This window comes from Saccopteryx leptura, chromosome 10 (genome assembly GCF_036850995.1).
Source record: "Saccopteryx leptura isolate mSacLep1 chromosome 10, mSacLep1_pri_phased_curated, whole genome shotgun sequence".
NCBI classification, from domain to species: Eukaryota; Metazoa; Chordata; class Mammalia; order Chiroptera; family Emballonuridae; genus Saccopteryx; species Saccopteryx leptura.
The window spans coordinates 14,640,609-14,660,280 of record NC_089512.1 but is presented as its reverse complement, the minus strand read 5'-3'; the positions used below and the strand labels follow the sequence as shown (position 1 = coordinate 14,660,280).

At 49.0% G+C, this 19,672-nt stretch overlaps 1 protein-coding gene and 1 long non-coding RNA gene across 2 annotated transcripts in view; both read left to right on the top strand.

Annotated features, from left to right (window-relative positions):
* The first annotated feature begins 694 nt into the window (after positions 1-694).
* LOC136382346 (uncharacterized) lies at positions 695-7,395 on the top strand. The gene is made up of 4 exons (XR_010747228.1): positions 695-843; positions 1,025-1,225; positions 3,137-3,800; positions 6,510-7,395. It is a non-coding gene; the product is annotated as an uncharacterized lncRNA (long non-coding RNA).
* Positions 7,396-11,231: 3,836 nt separating this feature from the next.
* Positions 11,232-19,672, top strand: part of DLEC1 (DLEC1 cilia and flagella associated protein) — a 67,062-nt gene continuing 58,621 nt past the window's right edge. The window contains exons 1-5 of the mRNA XM_066351361.1: positions 11,232-11,635; positions 13,081-13,231; positions 17,072-17,182; positions 18,535-18,734; positions 18,961-19,181. Of these exons, the coding sequence (XP_066207458.1) occupies positions 11,237-11,635; positions 13,081-13,231; positions 17,072-17,182; positions 18,535-18,734; positions 18,961-19,181 (1,082 nt within the window). The 5' untranslated portion in view covers positions 11,232-11,236. The remainder of the gene's footprint in view (positions 11,636-13,080; positions 13,232-17,071; positions 17,183-18,534; positions 18,735-18,960; positions 19,182-19,672) is intronic.

The following is a 19,672-nucleotide window of genomic DNA, read 5'->3' as shown; positions in this document are numbered from 1 at the left end:
TGTCCCGTCAGGAAGGTGCGCAGCTGGAGGAATCAGGCTGCTCCCCCCAGCCTCGGCATCGCTATGATTTCTGCGTGGGGCAGTCACGGCTGCACCGCCCGACCTGGGCCATCCTTGCACAGCTCGCCCCACCTCCCTACCCTCCCGCCCCCCCACACACACACCCCGCCACACCCGCGCAGCCTGACGCGGTTCAGGCACGCCTGGGCTTTGGGGAGCTTCTCCTGGTCTCCCGGACGGAGCGCGGAGAACTCGGTTATTCGTGGATTCCAGTTCCTTCCCTCTTCAGCGCCCCCGTGTGCGCTGGCCCAGGGAGCCCAGCCTTCCGTGACCAGGACAAGGGGGAGTCCCCGAGACTGGGCGACTCAGGGAAAGTCTTCAGAGAAGTCTTCAGACGCGCACCCCTCCCTGAACCTCCCCCCCCCCCTCGGTTAGATCTGGGGGACGTGACTGGCAACGCCCAAGGTCGTGTGTGGCAGTCTCATCCCGAGTTCTGGGCCGAGATTTTCCCAATGCGACAGAAGGGTCGAGAGGCGGGCCCGGGGCGGGGCGGGGCGGAGGGCGGATGAAGGAGCTGGGGGTCTTCCGCCCCGAGCCGGGACAGCTTTCTGCCGGGCTGGCTCACGCAGGGACTTCCCACGCGCCAACTGGGCACTCACCATGCAGGGTCAGGAAGTCCCCACCCGAGTCCATGACGGACGTGCGGCCCGGCGGGACGGGGACAGCACGGCGGGAGCGGAGCGCCGCGGGACACACGTGCGCGGCGACAGCGCCAGCGGCCTCGGGTCCCAGCCGAGCGCAGTGGAGGAGACTCGGAGGGACTGTGGGGGGAAGAGGCCGGAGGTGGGCCTGGGACACTGCCCCGCCCCTCCGGTCCACCCAGCCGCGTCTCTCCCCGCCCCATCCCGGGATCCGGGAGGGAAGGCAGAGGTAGAGGCTGGGAAGCCCGCCTAACCCTGGCTGTTGGCGGGTAGACGCGCCCCAGCCAGAAATAGCATGATCCCTCCCGCTTCCTCCACCGCAGCCACCCACAGCCGTGGGCCCTGTCATTACCAAGGGCGGCCCAGCCCTACGCCCTGCCTGTGGGCGCCTCGCTGGGGTTGGGGTGCTGCTCCATAGAATCTGGCGTCACCCTGGGGAAGGGACGGCATCATGTCCGAAGCCCAGCCAGGCTGCTTCGAAAGGGAGTCTTTGCCTCCAAGCCTCCAGCCGCCGCTCCCCACAGGTCTGCTTTCCCTTCTGCAAAATGGGTGCATGAGTTCCGAGGTCCTCAGAGAGGAATTCCTGAACCTTGTCTGGAGAAGGGTCCCCTCCCCTCTCGCTGGGAAGTTTCTAACCTCAGCTCCCTGTGTGTGTGGTGTGTGTGGTGTGTGTGGTGTGTGTGGTGTGTGTGTGGCGGGGAGTTGAACTTGGGAGATCTGGGCACTAGTGAATCGCCTAGGCTTCCGGGGCTGATAAAGCCAGTGTGAGTCTGAGTCTGGCAGAAACCAGTTGAGCCCCTTCTGGAGAAAGCCCTTCTTCCCAGCACAAGCAGGCCTGCTGCTCTTGCCTCCTGCTTCTGAGGGTTGAGACTGGGTCGGGACTTCAGCACTTGGAGAGGCCCCCTCCATCGCACACCTCCCTCAAGCCCTTTATCCGGCATTCACACCAGCTGTCCTGTCCTCCAGGAGGGGCGCCCCACCCCGACCCCTCCACCCCAGCAGACCTGTCAGGGTCTGCATTCCTTCTGCTCAGGGATGAGCAGGCCCACACTGGCACGCCTCCCTTTGGAGCCCCAGCCCAGCGGTGGGGACGGTGAGGGGTTCTTTCTGTGCCTTCATCTCTCCTGTCTTTCCTAAATCAAGATGCAGCTTCTAGTCCTGCCCTCTGGGGGCCTCGTACTTAGACCTCTAATGACCCTGGGGGCCTGCAAGCTCCTCTGTTCAGTAAGCCAGACCTCTTCAAGCCCAGTTCTCTTCCCAGGCAAAGACCCAGTAAAATCCTGACACCAGCAGTTAATTTGGCTTCATCTCAAGCATCATTCCTATTTATTTACATCACCTCCCAGGGGCTGAGCCCCAAGCCCGAATCAGGGCGTTATCTGGGACTGTCACCTCTCCCTTTGCGCAGGTGCCCCTGGTGTGGGCTGCAGCCAGGCTCCTTCCTCCTTTGCACACCCCAAACCCACCTCACACAGGCCGTCTTCTGGCCTCTGGCCCAGACAGAGGAGCCAAAGCCTCCTGCCTGGCCGGGGCTATTGGGCAGCATAGGTGTGGCTGACTCAGAGTTGGCACATGCTACCGGGCTCTACTAGAAGGCTGGGCCACACCCTGCTCAGGGAAACCAGGCTGCCGCTCTGACTTGCGGGTCAGCCCACACTCCCGTGCTCTCCTCACCTCTCCCAGCTGTCCACCCCTTCCTCTCTTGCCGGCTGGGAGGCACTCTGCTTGTTTCCGCTGGGTGTAGGCCTGTGTGGTGATTATGACTGTGCCTGTGTGTGGCGGGGGCGGGGCCAAGGGGACTGGAGGGCCCAGCAAGAGGCTTTGTACCCAACCACAAAGCTGCTGGTTTCTGCTGCCTCTGCCTAAATTCCCAGGGCCCTCTGTGGGCCCAGCCCTGGCCAGGTGCCCGATTTACCCTCCTCAGAACCCAGCCCTCAGCGACCTCTACAGGATGCCCTGAGGTCCTGGTGATTATGCAGGCTCGGTTGGGTGCAGCGAGAGGCCACGCCTGCCCGAAGACTAGTTGGCTAATGGTGGAGTTTCAGGCATCTCACCACATGCAGCTGATCATCCTGTTTCAAGGTGTATGTGTGTGAGTGGTGTTTGGGGAGGAGGCTCCTGGGATGACTGGAGACAGGCGAAACCTTGCATGAGGGCCAGTGAGGAGGACCTGGAGTTCCTTCCTTTGGCCCCTCCACCACTGAGTTCTCTGGGGACAAGGGAGGATCAAAACAAGAATGCCAACTTTCAGGACGGGCAGGTTCCAGGTGTGCTTCAGGGCTGGGCCTGCCCCCCCCCCCCAGAAACCAACCTGGACAAGCCAGGTGAGGTGCATAAGGTTTATTCTGCTCCCTCCTTGTCTTCAGAGGCCCTGTCCCAGGGCATGGGGGCTGGGGGGCTCTTTAAACCTTGGTTCCGCTGTTTCCTACTATTAGACCTTGAGCAGAAACCATCACATATTGGAGCTCTACCATCAGGAGCGGTAATCCTCATGGGAATCAGCTAAAGTAACAGATGTTGACTCCCTGGAATGGATAAATGCCTGCTGGACAGACATACACCGGAATTCCTGCTCCCCACAGCTGTCCTCTACCCAGCCTCCTCCACTGAGCCTGCCAAGTTCATTACAGCTCTTGGTCCAAGGGTGTGCCTGATGCTTACGAAGGCTGGAAAACCCCAGCTGAGCTCCCTCCAGAGGGTTCAGGACCTAAGCCCAGATGCATCAGGAGGAAAAGTGAAAGACGGCCTCTCCTCAGGGGGTAGCCATGGCAAAGTGAGGATGCTCAGATCATGCCAGGACACTGCTGGCCGTGCCAGGACCCAGGATGCCGTGCCAGACCACAGGGTCTCTGGGCCTCTGGGTAATCCCAGATCAGTATGGGACAATTTACTTTTCTATAAACCAGGTCCTGTTGGGCCTTCTAAGGGCTTCCACTTTTACTTTGGGGAAAACGGGGAACACTTGGACGGTTTCAAGCTGAGGAGGGACATAAATGACTTGTTTTAAAAGAGTCACTTCAGCCTTTAGAAGGAGAAGGATCATGGAAGGACAAAGGCTGAAGCAGGGAGCCCTGTGAGCAGGTGCTCACACTAATTCAGGTGAGTGGATGGTGGCCCGGGCCCCAGAGGTAGGAGTGGAGAGCATGAGAACTGGTAAGATTCGAGATGCACTTTGATGGTAGAACAAACAGGATTTACTGGTGGGAGCCGTGAGAGGGAAGAGTCAAGGGTGACTCCATCTTTTGGCATGGGCCACCGGAAGGAGGAAGTTCCAGTGACTGAAATGGGGAAGGCCAAGAAAGAGCAGGCGCTCTATTTGGCCACATTAAGTTTGAGGAGCCTTCAAGCATTCAAAGGAAGATGTCAGGTACAAGATGAATGCATGAATCTGGAGTTTTAGAGGGAGCTGTGGGCTCGGGGGAAATTTGGGATACAGTTCAAAGCGCGTTTAAAATGTCCAGAAGCCCCCACCTAATGCTGGTTGAGTCTTCTCTGGGACCATCTTTCTGAAGAGTGATTTGGTAATATTTCAAATATTAAAACGTGCATATGCGCCCTTTGGCCGAGCAGTTCTAATTCTAGGATATTAGATTATTACCTAATCTATGATATCTGTGTATTATATACACTGTACAAGGTAAAGTTCATTAGCAGGGACCTGATTAGATAACGTACATTTCCATACATTGGGTTTCCTTGCATCTGCTTAAAACAAACAAACAAAAAACCCCATCTTTAGTGAGTTCCTGTAGAACATAAGTAAAAAAAAAAAGCAAATGACTGGGTAATATATATAATATATGTTATGGCCTTGACCAGGCGGTGGAGCAGTGGATAGAGCGTCGGACTGGGATGTGGAGGACCCAGGTTCGAGACCCTGAGGTCACCAGCGTGAGCGCAGGCTCATCTGGTTTGAGCAAAGCTCACCAGCTTGGACCCAAGGTTGCTGGCTTGAGCAAGGGGTTACTCGGTCTGCTGTAGCCCCACGGTCAAGGCACATATGGGAGAGCAATCAATGAACAACTAAGGTATTGCAATGCAAAATTAATGATTGATGCTTCTCATCTCTCTCTGTTCCTGTCTGTCTGCCCTCTCTCTGACTCTCTGTCTCTGTAAAAAAAAAAAAAACAATATATATATATATATATGTTATGTAATATATATAATGTATACTATAATGTCATTTGTGCTTCTCAATAAATTTTTTTAAACTATAGTTATTGGTGTTTATACAGGCAGAAAAAAAACTAGCTGGAAAGATCCAGAAATAATCCAAGGAAAGAGATTGAGAGGAGGACACTCATTTTTTATTCTTTTTTTTTTTTTCTTTTTTTTTTATCGGCCTAGCAGATGTTTTCGTATAATAGCAGCACACTCAATCCTTTTTTTATTTTATTTTATTTTTTTTATTTTTATTTATTCATTTTAGAGATGAAGAGAGAGAGACAGAGAGAGAGAGAGAAGGGGGGAGGAGCTGGAAGCATCAACTCCCATATGTGCCTTGACCAGGCAAGCCCAGGGTTTTGAACCGGCGAACTCAGCATTTCCAGGTCGACGCTTTATCCACTGCGCCACCACAGGTCAGGCTTTTTTTTTTTTTTTTTTTTCATTTTTCCGAAGCTGGAAACGGGGAGGCAGTCAGACAGACTCCCGCATGCGCCCAACCGGGATCCACCCGGCATACCCACCAGGGGGCGATGCTCTACCCATCTGGGGCGTCGCTCTGCTGCATCCAGAGCCATCCTAGCGCCTGAGGCAGAAGCCACAGAGCCATCCTCAGTGCTCGCCCGGGCCAACTTTGCTCCACTGGAGCCTCGCTGCCAACTTTGCTCCACTGGAGCCTCGCTGCGGGAGGGGAAGAGAGAGACAGAGAGGAAGGAGAGGGGGAGGGGTGGAGAAGCAGATGGGCGCTTCTCCTGTGTGCCCTGGCCGGGAATCGAACCCGGGACTACTGCACGTCAGGCCGACGCTCTACCACTGAGCCAACCGGCCAGGGCCCATTTTTTATTCTTTATGCACTATTTGATTTTTTTTTTACCATGATGACGTATAACTTTTGAATTTTAAAATTGAAATTACTTAAAGGGCCAAACAACGTGTGAAGGGAAACCAGAAATAAACAACAATTCTGGTCAGTGGAACACACTATAAAATGAAGAGGGCAGCTTAAGAAATTCCCTTTGAGCTGCTGAATTCTTCACAGGGGAGGGGGCTGGCAAGTGGATCAAAGGTGGCGGAACCCTTTGTTGCTGGGCAGGGTTTGAATCATTTGTTTACTCGGTTAGTCAGAGCGCAAACTGAATGCTGGGCACGGTGGACTGAGGGAAGAATCCAGCTTATCAGGCAGAGAGATATCTGTAGAAGAGGGAAAAGAGAGTGGAGATGGGGAAAGCAAGGGACCAGAGTGAGTCATTAGAGGGACTGCGCAGCCGCAGATGGTACCGAAAGGTTGACAAAGGACAGAGGAGTGGCCATAGCCATTGGAGGAATTGAAGGATTCCCGGAGACACCAGCCTGGACAGAGCAGAGGAGACTGAAGCCAGAAGGTGGGATGGGTCAGACAAAGGGGAGACCTCTCCTAGGCTGGGTCGGACTCCCTGTGACCTCCGAGGCTGTCTGCAGGCAGGTTAGAGAGGCCAAAAGTGATGGGCAGGATCCATTGTCTTGTCCTTCCCTACAACAGGGAACGGGGCCCAGGAGTCTCCATAAGCAGAACTGCTTAACAGGACTACCTGCTTTGAGCAGGCCCGTTCTCATATTAGAGCAATGGAGGACCCCAGACCGTTCCCATTCTCTTGCCACACACAGCTCCTTTGTGCACCACTGGGGGACCGGCATGCCAAAGCTGCTCCACCTCCCACCAAAGCTCCCCCTTAGTGCCAACACCGGTCGGTCAGCAATGGGAGGAAGGCCTTAAAGAAGAGACCTGCACAGGCCCGGTCAATGACTCAGGATGTCTGGGCAAGTAATTTGGGGGCCCCAGGTACTTGGAGGACAGGCATGGGGCATGTTACCTTGGCCTGTGGTCTCTCACTCTGTAGAGAAGGGTGTGGCTGGACGAGAGCCAGAGCAGCGTCTTCTCAAGTACACAGTCTAGGGCAGAGGCTCTAGATTGTCAGCTCTGAGGACAAGGCACTGGAAAGGACAGATGAGGGAGCGGAAGTGGGCCAGGTCTGTGGGCGACCATCCCAGGGCTCATCTCAGGAAGTGGGTTTCAGGCTAAGGCACACAGACTCACCCCAGGAGTGAAAAGGAGTTAGTTGTATCGCCTGTGAGCAAAGGCCACACTGTGCCAATGATGACAGCCAATGTGATGTGAAATGCTGCCCTGGACAAGAGCAGCCCTCTTCCTGAACATCTCAGTGGACGACTATCCACCTGGTCACACATTCAGCATATTTGGGAGTCATTCTTAACCCTTCTCACTCCCATCTATCAGCAAGTCTTGTCCATTCCACCTTTTAGATCTATCCCTAATCAAATCCTCTCCTGACCTTCTTTTAAGTCCTTCCATATGTGGCGCTCTCTCCTAGCTTTTAAGCAATGAGGACCTTCTGCAGGGAGTTCCCTTCTCTCCTGGCTTACTTCTACTCACTCCCCCTTTTCTTTTTCACTTAAAAATGAAGTAATGGGCCCTGGCCGGTTGGCTCAGCGGTAGAGCGTCGGCCTGGCGTGCGGCGGACCCGGGTTCGATTCCCGGCCAGGGCACATAGGAGAAGCGCCCATTTGCTTCTCCACCCCCCCCTCCTTCCTCTCTGTCTCTCTCTTCCCCTCCCGCAGCGAGGCTCCATTGGAGCAAGGATGGCCTGGGCGCTGGGGATGGCTCCTTGGCCTCTGCCCCAGGCGCTAGAGTTGCTCTGGTCACGGCAGAGCAATGCCCCGGAGGGGCAGAGCATCGCCCCCTGGTGGGCAGAGCGTCGCCCCTGGTGGGCGTGCCGGATGGATCCCGGTCAGGCGCATGTGGGAGTCTGTCTGACTGTCTCTCCCCGTTTCCAGCTTCAGAAAAATACAAAAAAAAAAAAAAAAAAAATGAAGTAATGCCTGACCTGTGGTGGCACAGTGGATAGAGCATTGACCTGGAAGCTGAGGTCACCAGTTTGAAACCTTGGGCTTGCCTGGTCAAGGCACATATGAGAAGCAACTACTACAAGTTGATGCTTTCTGCTCTTCCTCCCCCTGCTTTCCCTGCCTCTCTCCTCTCTCCTCTCTCTAAAATAAATAAATGAAAAATTTTAAAAAGAAACGAAGTATAATTTATGTACAGTAAAATTCACCCTTTGTAGTGTACAGGTCCATGAGGTTTGACAAATTCATACAGTTTTATAACCACCACTACAATCAAGATAGAAAACATTTCCATCATCCCCAGTGAATTCCTTCATGCTCCTTTAGAGCCAACACTAATTCTTATCACCAGCACCTGGCAACCATGGACCTGTTTTCTGCTTTGCATTTTCCAGAATTTCCTATACATGGAATCATACAATATGCAGCCTGTTGAAAATGGTTTCTTTCACCCAGCATACATTGATAATTCATGTGTGATGTTTCCTTTTTATTGTTGAGAGTATCCCATTGTATATATGTACCACTATTTATTTATCCTTTTACCACTAGATGGGACATTTGGGTTTCTTCCAGTTTTTGAAGATTATGAATAAAGCTGCCTTGAACATTTGCATAGGGGCTTTGTGTGCCCGTAAGTTTTCATTTCACTTGGGAAAATATCTAAGAGTGGGACTGCTGTATGTGTAACTTTATAAAAAATTCCTAAATTGTTTTTCAGAGCTGCCTTCCTAGTTCCTATTTGTATTGCAATATATGAAAACTCAAGTTGTTCCACTTCCTCACCAGCACTCGGCTAGTTGATTTTTTAAAAAAAATTTATTGATTTTAATTTATTATGTTTACATAGATTCAAGTGTCCCACAGATATATCTCCCCCCCTCCTCTGTGTTCCCCTCAACATTCCCCTTGCCTCCTCCCCCCAACACCTTCCCCCCTTCCCTCCAGGATTTGCTGTCCTGCTCTCTATAACGCTGTGTTATGTGTATATAATTTCACTAATCTCTTTTCCTTCTCTGATCCCGCCCTCTCATCTCCTTTCCCTCTGTCCGCTTTCCCTCTGGTCCCTTTAATCCCACCTCTGCCTCTATTCCGTTCCTCAGTTCACATTGTTCATTGGATTCCTCAACTGAGTGAGGTCATATGATATTCTTCTTTCTCTATCAGGCTTATTTCACTTAGCATGATAGTTTCCAGGTCCATCCATGTTGTCGCAAAAGGTAAGATTCCCTTTTTCACAGCTGCATAGTATTCCATTGTATATATGTACCAAAGCTTTTTGATCCACTTGTTTACTGACGGACACTTGGGCTGTTTCTAGATCTTGGCTACTGTAAACAATTCTGCAGTAAACATGGGGTTTACTGCAGTTTCTTCTTTTGAATCAGTGATTTGGAATTCTTAGGATATATTCCTAAAAGTGGGATGGCTAGGTCAAAAGGCAGTTCCATTTTTAATTTTTTGAGGAATCTCCATACTTTTTTCCACAGTGGCTGCATCAGTCTGCATTCCCACCAGCAGTGCAGGAGGGTTCCCCTTTCTCCACATCCTCGCCAGCACTTATTATGTGTTGTTTTGTTAATGAGGGCCATTCTGACAGGTGTGAGGTGGTATCTCATTGTGGTTTTAATTTGCATTTCTCTAATGATTAGTGATGTTGAGCATTTCTTCATATGCCTCTTGGCCATCTGTATGTCCTCTTTGGAGAAGTGTCTATTCATTTCTTTTGCCCATTTTTTGATTGGACTGTTTATCTTCCTGGTGTTGAGTTTTACAAGTTCTTTATAAATTTTGGTTATTAACCCCTTATCAGACATATTGTCGAATATGTTCTCCCATTTGTCTTTTTACTTTGTTCATATTGTCTTTGGCTGTGCAAAACCTTTTTAGTTTGATATAGTCCCATTTGTTCATCCTGTCCTTTATTTCACTTGCCTGTGGAGATAAATCAGCAAATATATTGCTGCGAGAGATGTCGGAGAGCTTACTGCCTATGTTTTCTTCCAAGATGATTATGGTTTCACAACTTACATTTAAGTCTTTTATCCATTTTGAGTTTATTTTTGTGAATGGTGTAAGTTGATGGTCTAGTTTCATTTTTTTGCAGGTAACTGTCCAAATTTCCCAACACCATTTGTTGAAGAGGCTGTCTTTACTCCATTGTATGCTCTTACCTCCTTTGTCAAATATCAATTGTCCATAAAGGTGCGAGTTTATTTCTGGGTTCTCTGTTCTGTTCCGTTGATCTATATGCCTGTTCTTATGCCAGTACCAGGCTGTTTTGAGTACAATGGCCTTGTAGTATAACTTGATATTAGAAAGTGTGATACTTCCCACTTTATTCTTCCTTTTCAAGATTGCTGAGGCTATTTGTGTTCTTTTTTGGTTCCAAAAAGGATAAATTTTTGGAATATTTGTTCTATATCTTTGAAGTATGCCATTGTTATTTTGATAGGAATTGCACTGAATTTATAAATTGCTTTGGGTAATATGGTTGGTTTGTTTTGATTGATTTGCTGATTGATTTCACATTCTACTACTAAGTGAGTAGTGCTTTTTGTGATTTTAATTTTCACTTCCTTGATGACAAATGGTGAATCTACCTGTGCTTTTAAATCTTTGGTCTTCACTTTATCAAAAAAGACACTACTGTTCACACTCCCTCTACAGACCAATTCAGTCCTTTGTGGTTTTATGACCACTAACATTTATCTCCACTTTAGCCTTAACCCACTAAACTGCAGTTGTTTTCCTGTTCCCACCTTGTTCACCACCCTGGTCTGTCACACACACACACACACACACCTCCCTGAGGACAAAGGCACATCTCTCACTTCCTTTGGTATTTCCAGCTCCCTGTACAGACCTCAAACAGAATCTTCATACAGTAAATATTGTATGAACAGTGTGGGGAAAACAACTGTTAGGCTTGCTCGTGGGTTTACCCGGTCCAAGCACTTTGCCTGATTGATGCGTGGGTGAATGGCAGCACCACCTGTGTGTGGTCTCCGTAAGGCTGGCGGTGCTAGGCGGTAATTCTTCCAGATCCCTGCTCCCCTGCCCTTACTGCAAAAAGTAGATTTTCCCTTGTTTATTTGCTCATCTATCTTTATGAGCCTCTCACAAACCAGTATGGCCTGAGCTTTCCAGCTTGCAGTTTCTCTACTGCCCAAATTCAGTGAGAACCCGCCTGGCCCAACCACCAGCATTACAAATTAATGATTGCTTAACAAATTAGAAAATGAACGCATAAAGATAGGTAGTTAGGAACACGGTTTTGCAATCATTCTGTCCTGGCTATGCCCATTACTCCTTTTTCAACTAAGCACAGCTGAATATAGGTGCTGCTGATAATGCGAATATTAGGTATTTATTACAATGATGCCAGCGACACTGGAAGAGGAGGCAAAGCGGAAAAGGCGGGGCCCCAAGCGGAAGTGCAGCGGAGAGTTAGCCGCGTTTTAGTTGCCATGGAGACTGGACAAGCCAGGGATTGCCCTTCCTCGCAATCTGGGTCCTATGAGGCCGCTGGGGCAACGTGGACGCCATCCTCACATCTGGCCCGGATCTGCAGCCCCAGCGAGTCCATCTTGCGGTCTTCTGTCCCCTACCCCGAGGATTTCCATGACGGCTTCAGAAGTGGGCCACCCCACCTCTCGCCGCTGACGCTCTCGCCGCTTCCCGAGCCTCAGCTGCTGCGTCTGCGCCCCACCTCGCTGCGCACCCAGGACATCTCGCACTTGCTCACCCGCGTCTTCCGTAATTTCTACACGGCCGAGGTGATCGGCGACGAATTGAGCACAAATTTCATCAAGGCTCGAGGCAGCGAGGATGCGCACCACGAGGAGTTCGTGGACAAGCTGCAGCAGGTAACACGGCCCAAGCCCCCATGTGCTTCCTACCGGTGCTCACCCGCGGTACGGACCGTGTGGGGCAACCAGGACACGCCCGCAGAAAGGCGAGCTTCTGCAGTACTCCGCTGCTGGACAAGTGTCAGCACCTGTCGGGTGCCAGGCGCTGTTCCAGGCACCGAGGGTGCAGCTGGGAAAAAGCCAAGATCCTGCCCGCCCCAGTGTATCCAACATTCTAGTGGAAGAACACTAAACGCACACTTATACAAATACACACATACTACACACAAAAGTCCTATATCTAAAACACCTATCTTTTTTTTTTTTTTCTTTTTGGAAGTTAGAAGCAGGGAGGTGGTCAGACAGACTCCCGCATGCGCCGACATGCCCGCCAGGGGGCGATGCCCTGCCCTTCTGAGAGATAAAGAGGAAGGAGACGGGGAAGGGTGGAGAAGCAGATGGGTGCTTCTCCTGTGTGCCCTGACAGGGAATCTAACTGGGGACTTCCACAGGCCAGGCTGACGCTCTACCGCTGAGCCAACTGGCCAGGACCTGTAACATCTATCTTTGTCTGCACACATACACACATTATGTACAGGCAAACGTCAGGGGTATTGCTGGTTTGATTCCAGAGCTCCGCAATAGAGTATGTTATAAAGCGAGTGGCGATCTTTTCTCTGGTGGAAGGTTTTGCCTTCGATTTGTAAAAAACACACCTGTGAAATGCAATAAAGTGAAGTGCAATAAAACGAGGTATGCATAAATGAAACGACTTTATGCATACTTGTGACAGCAGAATACTTGTTCTTCTGCAGATAATGCTAAAAGTTAACCCCACGCCCCCCTCCCCTTGGGGGAGCTTGCCTTTGTATCGCAAACCACAATCTTTTTTTTTTTTTTTTTAAACCACAATCTTTAACCGAGGCATTCATGCCCACATTTCAGGAGGCATGCCCAGACTTTGGAACAGCAACTCTGCCTCCTCATCTGTGCAAGGAAAGCAGCTGACCTGAGTTCTCTCTTCTGGGTCTGAATGCTGCCGGCCATGCTAATGACTCTGAAGGGAGGCGCAGCTGAAGGCATTCAAGCAGCTGAGATAAACTGAAGGCCTGGTAGCTGGAGGCTGTGTGCTCACTATGCTCCCTGCAAGTCCTTTTTTAAAGTGGGATCTGGGTGGTGCACCACAGTGGTGTGCTAACTTGTGTTTGGTATTTCTGAGTTTCACTGTAAAATCAGGAGTCAGCAGACAGGTTTCCCAGCTCACCTCTGTTACTGACTTCCCTATGAAACTTTTAAACCATTTTCCATTATGGGTCTCAACTTTTACTTAAGTCAAGTTAAACCTGACAGTCTCTATGGTGCTGTGACTGCTCTGTGCTTCACAGGGAACCCTGATGCTGGGGTGAGATTGAGTAAAGCTATGTGATCTTATACTTCTGTGCGTTTGATCATCTGCCCGCCAGATTCGGAAGCTCTATAAGCAGCGGTTGGATGAATTTGAAATGTTGGAGAGACATATTATTCAGGCCAGGGCACGTACCCTTGCCGAAAAAGAGCGGGCCATGCAACAGACCAAAGTACATGACCTTAAGCCCTTCATCAAGATGCCTCCAGGTGTGTATAAAGAACTCCCATATGCCTTTCACCCTGATTCCCCAGCTGTGCGTATATGTAGGGAAAACAGCTGTTAGGCTTGCTCGCTTGCACTTTGCATGATTAATACATGAGCACGTGGCAGAGCCACGTGTGTGTAGCCTATATAAGGCTACAGGTACTTTCCCTTGGCGTGGATCACCTGCCCAGCCCTGCGAGGGGCAGTTTTGCTGTTTGCTCACCACCACCGCTGCCGCCAGAAGAAGAGGTTTTCCTCTGCCTATTGCTCGCCCGCCTCTGTGAGACTCCAATAAATGGGAACGGCCCAATGCCTTTCGGCTTCAGAGTTCTTCTGTAGTCTGCCCAAATCCAGTGTCAACGTGCTTGGCCTCAACCACCAGAATTACACTATATTACTGTATTTGTTCCATTGCTTACTCTCTAGTCTTGATTCGAACATTTGGACACCAGGTTGCAGATGTGATGTTTCATTACCACATAACACTCCAGTGTGTATGTCTCCAAAACATTAGGATATTGTCCTACATAACCAGCATACAACTCTCCAAGTCAAGATATCAGCATTGGTGCAGCCTTAACCTCCAGTTCTTATTTCCCCAGCTGGCCCACGGTGGTTTTCTCTCCTCTCTGGTCCAGAATCCTGTCTAGGAAGTCATGTTGCATAGAATTGTCATATCCTTTTAAAAAATTATTTATTGATTTTGAAGAGAGAAAGAGAGAAGCATTGATTTGTTGTTCCACTTATTCACGCATTCCTTGGTTGATTTTTGTATGTGCCCTGACTAGGGATCGAACCTGTAACCTTGGCATATAGGGGTGACGCTCTAACCAGCTGAACAACCTGGCCAGGGCCTCATGTCTCTTTTTTTAGACTTTTCATTTGGAACAATTCTGTGATCTTTTCCTGTCTTTCATGTTCTTGGCAGGCTTTTTTCCCAATTTTTTTTATTGTGGTTAAAATGCACATAACATAAAATTTATCATCTTAATCATTCTTAAGTGTAAAGTTTCGTGGTTGGTGTTAAACACATTCTAATATATAACCATCACCGCCATTCGTCTCCATAACTCTTTCCATCTGGTAACACTGAAACTTGATACCTCTTAAACTAGAACTCCCTGTTCCCTCCTACCACAGCCCCTGGCAACCACCATGGTACTTTCTGTCCCTGGGATGTTGACCACTCCAAGTACCTCAGATTGCTGGCATCCTATAGTATTTGTCTTTTTTGTGATGGGCTGATTTCACTGAACAACATCCTTGAAGGTCATCCATGTTGTAGCATAGGTTGGTGTTGAGTTGTATGAGTTCTTCGTACATTTTGAATATTAACCCCTTTGCAGATGTGTCATTGGTGAGTATCTTCTCGCATTCGGTTGGCTGGTTTTTTTATTTTGTGGATGGTTTCCCTTGCTGTGCAAAAACTTTTTAGTTTGATATAGTCTCATCTGTTTATTTTTTCCTTTGTTTTCCTTGCCCAAGGAAATATCAGAAAAATACATCGCTAAGATAAATGTTGGAGACTTTATTGCCTTTGTTTTCTTCTTCTAAGAGTTTCATGGTTTTGAGTCCTATATTTAAGTCTTTAGTTTACTTAGAGTTTATTCTTGTATATGGAATAAGAAGTTGGTTTAGTTTCATTTTTTTGCACATATCTGTTCAATTTTCCCAACTCCATTTGTTGAATAGATGGTCTTTACTCCATTGTATGTTCTTGCCTCTTTTTTCATATATTAATTAACCATATAGATGTAGGTTTATTTCTGGATTCTCTATTCTGTTCCATTGATCTATATGTCTGTTTTAAAGACAGTACCATGCTGTTTTGATTACTGTAACCTTGAAGTTTAGTTTAATGTCAAATAATGTGATATTTCCAATTTTGTTCTTCTTTGTCAAGATTGCTTTGGCTATTCGGGGTCTTTTGTGGTTCCATATACATTTTCGGATTATTTGTTCTAGTTCTTTGAAAAATGCCATTGGGATTTTAATAGGAATTGTGTTGAACCTTTAGATTGCTTTGAGTAATATAGACATTTTTAATGTTATTAATTCTTCCTATCCATGAGCATAGTATATGCTTCCATTTATTTGCACCTTCTTCTGTTTCTTTCCTAAGTATCTTGTAATTTTCCAAGTACAGGTCTTTTATATCCTTAGTTAAATTTATTTCTAGGATTTTTTTTTTTTGAGAGTGGAAGAAAGAGAGATGAGAAGAATCCACTTGTAGTTGTGTCATTTTAGTTGTTCATTGACTGATTCTCATATGTGCCATGACTGGGGGGGGGGGGGTGTTCCAGCCAAGCCAATGACCCCTTGCTCAAGCCAGAGACCTCGCGTTGACTGCTCTTTCTTGGCTCATTAACCATAAATCTTTTTTTTATTTATTTTTTATTTTTTTATTTTATTTATTTATTTATTTTTTTCTGAAGCTGGAAACGGAGAGAGACAGTCAGACAGACTCCCGCATGCGCCCGACCGGGATCCACCCGGCACGCCCACCAGGGGCGAAGCTCTGCCCACCAGGGGGCGCTGCTCTGCCCCTCCGGGCCGTCGCTCTGCGCGACCAGAGCCACTCTAGCGCCTGGGGCAGAGGCCAAGGAGCCATCCCCAGCGCCCAGGCCATCTTTGCTCCAATGGAGCCTTGGCTGCGGGAGGGGAAGAGAGAGACAGAGAGGAAGGGGGGGGGGTGGAGAAGCAAATGGGTGCTTCTCCTATGTGCCCTGGCCGGGAATCGAACCCAGGTCCCCCGCACGCCAGGCCGACGCTCTACCCCTGAGCCAACCGGCCAGGGCCAACCATAAATCTTAATTATTGACTTCCCACTCTATTAAATGAAATGTTCTCTCCATGTGTCTATGGGTCAGTTGGGGGATCAATGATCCAGATTGACTTGGCTAGCTGGACTGGCTTCAAGCTGTGGGTCTGGCTGAACTTGGCTCCTTGCTGCAGACTGGGCTCAGGTCTGCTCCACTTGGGTTCATGCTGGGGTCCAAGATGAAGAAGCAGGAACTTTTCTCATGGGCAGGAAGCTCTTTTATAGTAATGGCAAAGGCATAAGAGGGAAAAAGCTCAGCTGTGTAAGCACATTTCCAAACCCCTGCCGACATCTCACTGGCCAAAACACATCAATCACATGGCCAAAGTCAAGGTTGAAGTGTGCTCGGTCTATAGTAGCAGGAGTCACATAGCAAAGGGCAGCGAGATGGAAATGAGTGAAGAGTTGTGGCCATTTAGTCAATCTACCAAACTTCTCTTAATGCTATTTTGTTATAGGCATCTCTGTGAGTCATAGTATTTTAGCTCAAACAATACCACAACATGCCTTGTCCCATGGTTGTCCTCCTTTAAGTTTCTGGTAAGCACTGGCTGCTTTGTTTTTTAAAAATTACCACAGTGTTCTGAGAAAGATTTTTTTTTTTTTACACAGACAGAGTCAGAGAGACTCTCAGACAGGAATGGAGAGAGATGAGAAGCATCGATCATTAGTTTTTCGTTGCGACACCTTAGTTGTTCATTGATTGCTTTCTCATATGTGCCTTGACCGCGGGCCTTCAGCAGATCGAGTAACCCCTTGCTCAAGCCAGTGACCTTGGGTCCAACCTGGTGAGCTTTTGCTCAAACCAAATGAGCCCTCGTTCAAGCTGGCGACCTTGGGGTCTCGAACCTGGGTCCTCTACATCCCAGTCCAATGCTCCATCCACTGCACCACCGCCTGGTCAGGCAGATAAATAATTTTTTTAGATGGTTTAGGCTCAGAGGGTAAAGAAAGTTTGGGTATACCTTCTTCAAGGTCATTCTGGCTTAAAACACCTTTGTCCTCATTTCCTTCTATGCAGTGAAGACTGTCTTCCGATGGTGTGTGGACAATGAGTTGCTACAGAAACACCATCTGATCTGTCCAAATGATTACTACAACGATCCAGTGCCATTCTGCTCTGCACCAACAGGTGATGCTTCTCTACTCTCTTAGAGCCTCTGATATCACCCCAGGGAAGCTCGGTAGTAACAGGACCACCTTTGCCACCATCTCCTTGTCCCCGCCACCCCACTTTTCTTTCATTTTGATAATGACTATTGGGACGGTCAAAGCTGAGCATACCGTTTCCTCATTAGCTCCCCGACACCTGCAAGGCAGAAGTCTCAGCTCCTCAATGTGGACTATAATGCTCTTGTCAGCTGCGCAATGCCAACGTATCTGAAAACGTTTAGAAATGTACTTGAACCAGAGTACAAAAGCAATACAAAATCCAGATATATATGAAAGGAGAGGCAGATAAGCAAGGGAGCAAGTTCCTGATGGAGTCAGAGCGGGGCCGGAGGAGTTTTCCCAGACCCCGTACAGGACCAGAACAACTTTTTGCCCTTAGAGTCTAGAGGGAAGGTTGGGTAGGAAGGCAGAGAAAGGTGTGTGTGTGTGTGTGTGTGTGTGTGTGTGTGTGTGAGAGAGAGAGAGAGAGAGAGAGAGAGAGAGAGAGAGTTTGGGCTATTTCCTATGATATAGGAGGCGTAATCTTCTGAGATGAGTGGGTGGGAAGCTGGGTTGTGGGCTTAAGCAGGGAGGTAGTTTTTGGAGGAGTCACTGTGTGGATTTTGTGACCAGACATCAGGATGGTGCCAGGCCCAGAAGAAGAGCTCTCCGACAGTCCTAGTCTGTGAGACTCTGCTGATTTCTGGGGCTTCGGAGCTGAGACGGTGTTTGGGATAGGAGGATTGGGGTCCAGAGGGCAGAGCATGCTGGTGGAGGAAGAGCTCCACTGATGGCCTGAGCTGGTAGAGAAATTCAGGCGGGAAAGAGGCAGCAGAATCAAGCGTCACACTCACTCTCTTAGGCAGATAAAGAAGGATGGGTTAGCCTGTTTTGAGAATTTCTCAGGTATTGTGCTGAGCATGCGTGGTGGTACCAATTTCATTGCATTCTTGTGAGCAGTGACTGTTCTCATTGAACCTTTGGGGATGATCTCAAAGGTATAAAAAGCTAATGCACAACTTTGATTCCTGTGTGAATTTTTAAAAAGCACATTTACATATGGGGTGTGTGAACATGTGTGTGTGGATGACAGTGGTCTATTCATGTCCTTTGACCATATTCGCCAACATACAAATATCTTAACACTCAAGTCTCAATTCTCAAGTACATAAAATAAGGTCCAGGAGTCATTTATATGTCTAAGAGCATACACATCTGGTAGTAAATGTGAAAGTTTAGGACAAAATAGCAAGTGGTTTTATTTAGTCATCTTAGATATATCCACCTCCTCTCCTTGGTATGGTAGCTCAGTTTATTCCCTCGGTGCCCCAGACAACTTCGTCCCTGGATACACCAAACTGACGTTCAGTTGCGAGAAGCGTTTCATCCAAAAGAAAAAGCTGACCAAGAAGCTAGAAGCGTCATGCAGGAAGCCACTCACTAAGTCTGAAGACGAGTTAGACTACACCGTGGACAGCCTGACGTGGGACTCACCTTTAAAGGTCAAACTCCAGACCAAAGAAACTGCCAAGGTTAGTGTTGAAGCCTCTGCATAGCAATGTGTAGGTGGGGAGGAGGGCGCAGTGGGAACAGGGAGATGATGAGGGGAAGGAGTTCCAGGTGACACAGGAAGTTGTGATAAATCCGCAGAGAGGAGAGTTGGCATTGACCATCTGTGGGTCATGCAGCTGGCCAAGATATCAACACACACAGTCCCTCTGCCTGGCATTGACCCTGGACTTCTTTTGTATTTCAAAGAAAACAAGTCCACCAAAGAACAAAAAGTGGATGAACCACTTACGCGCGCCACAGAGAAAATTGGAGCGACATCTCCTTGCCAAAATGGAGAGTCGGAACCGCTTCCTGAAAAACCCTCGGTTTTTTCCTCCTAACACCCCACATGGAGGCAAGTCTCTTGTCTGCCCTCCGCGGAAGCCAGCACGGAGAGGGGAGTCCCAGAGCGGAGAGCTGGACCAGAGGTGTGTCTTTCCCTGACTCGGGTTCTCAGAAAATCTGACCCTTTAGAGCAGCGATTTTCAACCCGTGTGCTGCAAGAATGTTTAAAACACACCATACCTGACTATTTAGTCAGGGGCACTGACTTCTTTTCCCTTGGATTGTCTAATAAAAACATAACAACAGCCCTGGCCGGTTGGCTCAGCGGTAAAGCGTCGGCCTAGCGTGCGGAGGACCCAGGTTCGATTCCCGGCCAGGGCACACAGGAGAAGCGCCCATTTGCTTCTCCACCCCTCCGCCGTGCTTTCCTCTCTGTCTCTCTCTTCCCCTCCCGCAGCCAAGGCTCCATTGGAGCAAAGATGGCCCGGGCGCTGGGGATGGCTCTGTGGCCTCTGCCTCAGGCGCTAGAGTGGCTCTGGTCGCAACATGGCAACACCCAGGATGGGCAGAGCGTCGCCTCTGGTGGGCGAGCCGGGTGGATCCCGGTCGGGCGCATGCGGGAGTCTGTCTGACT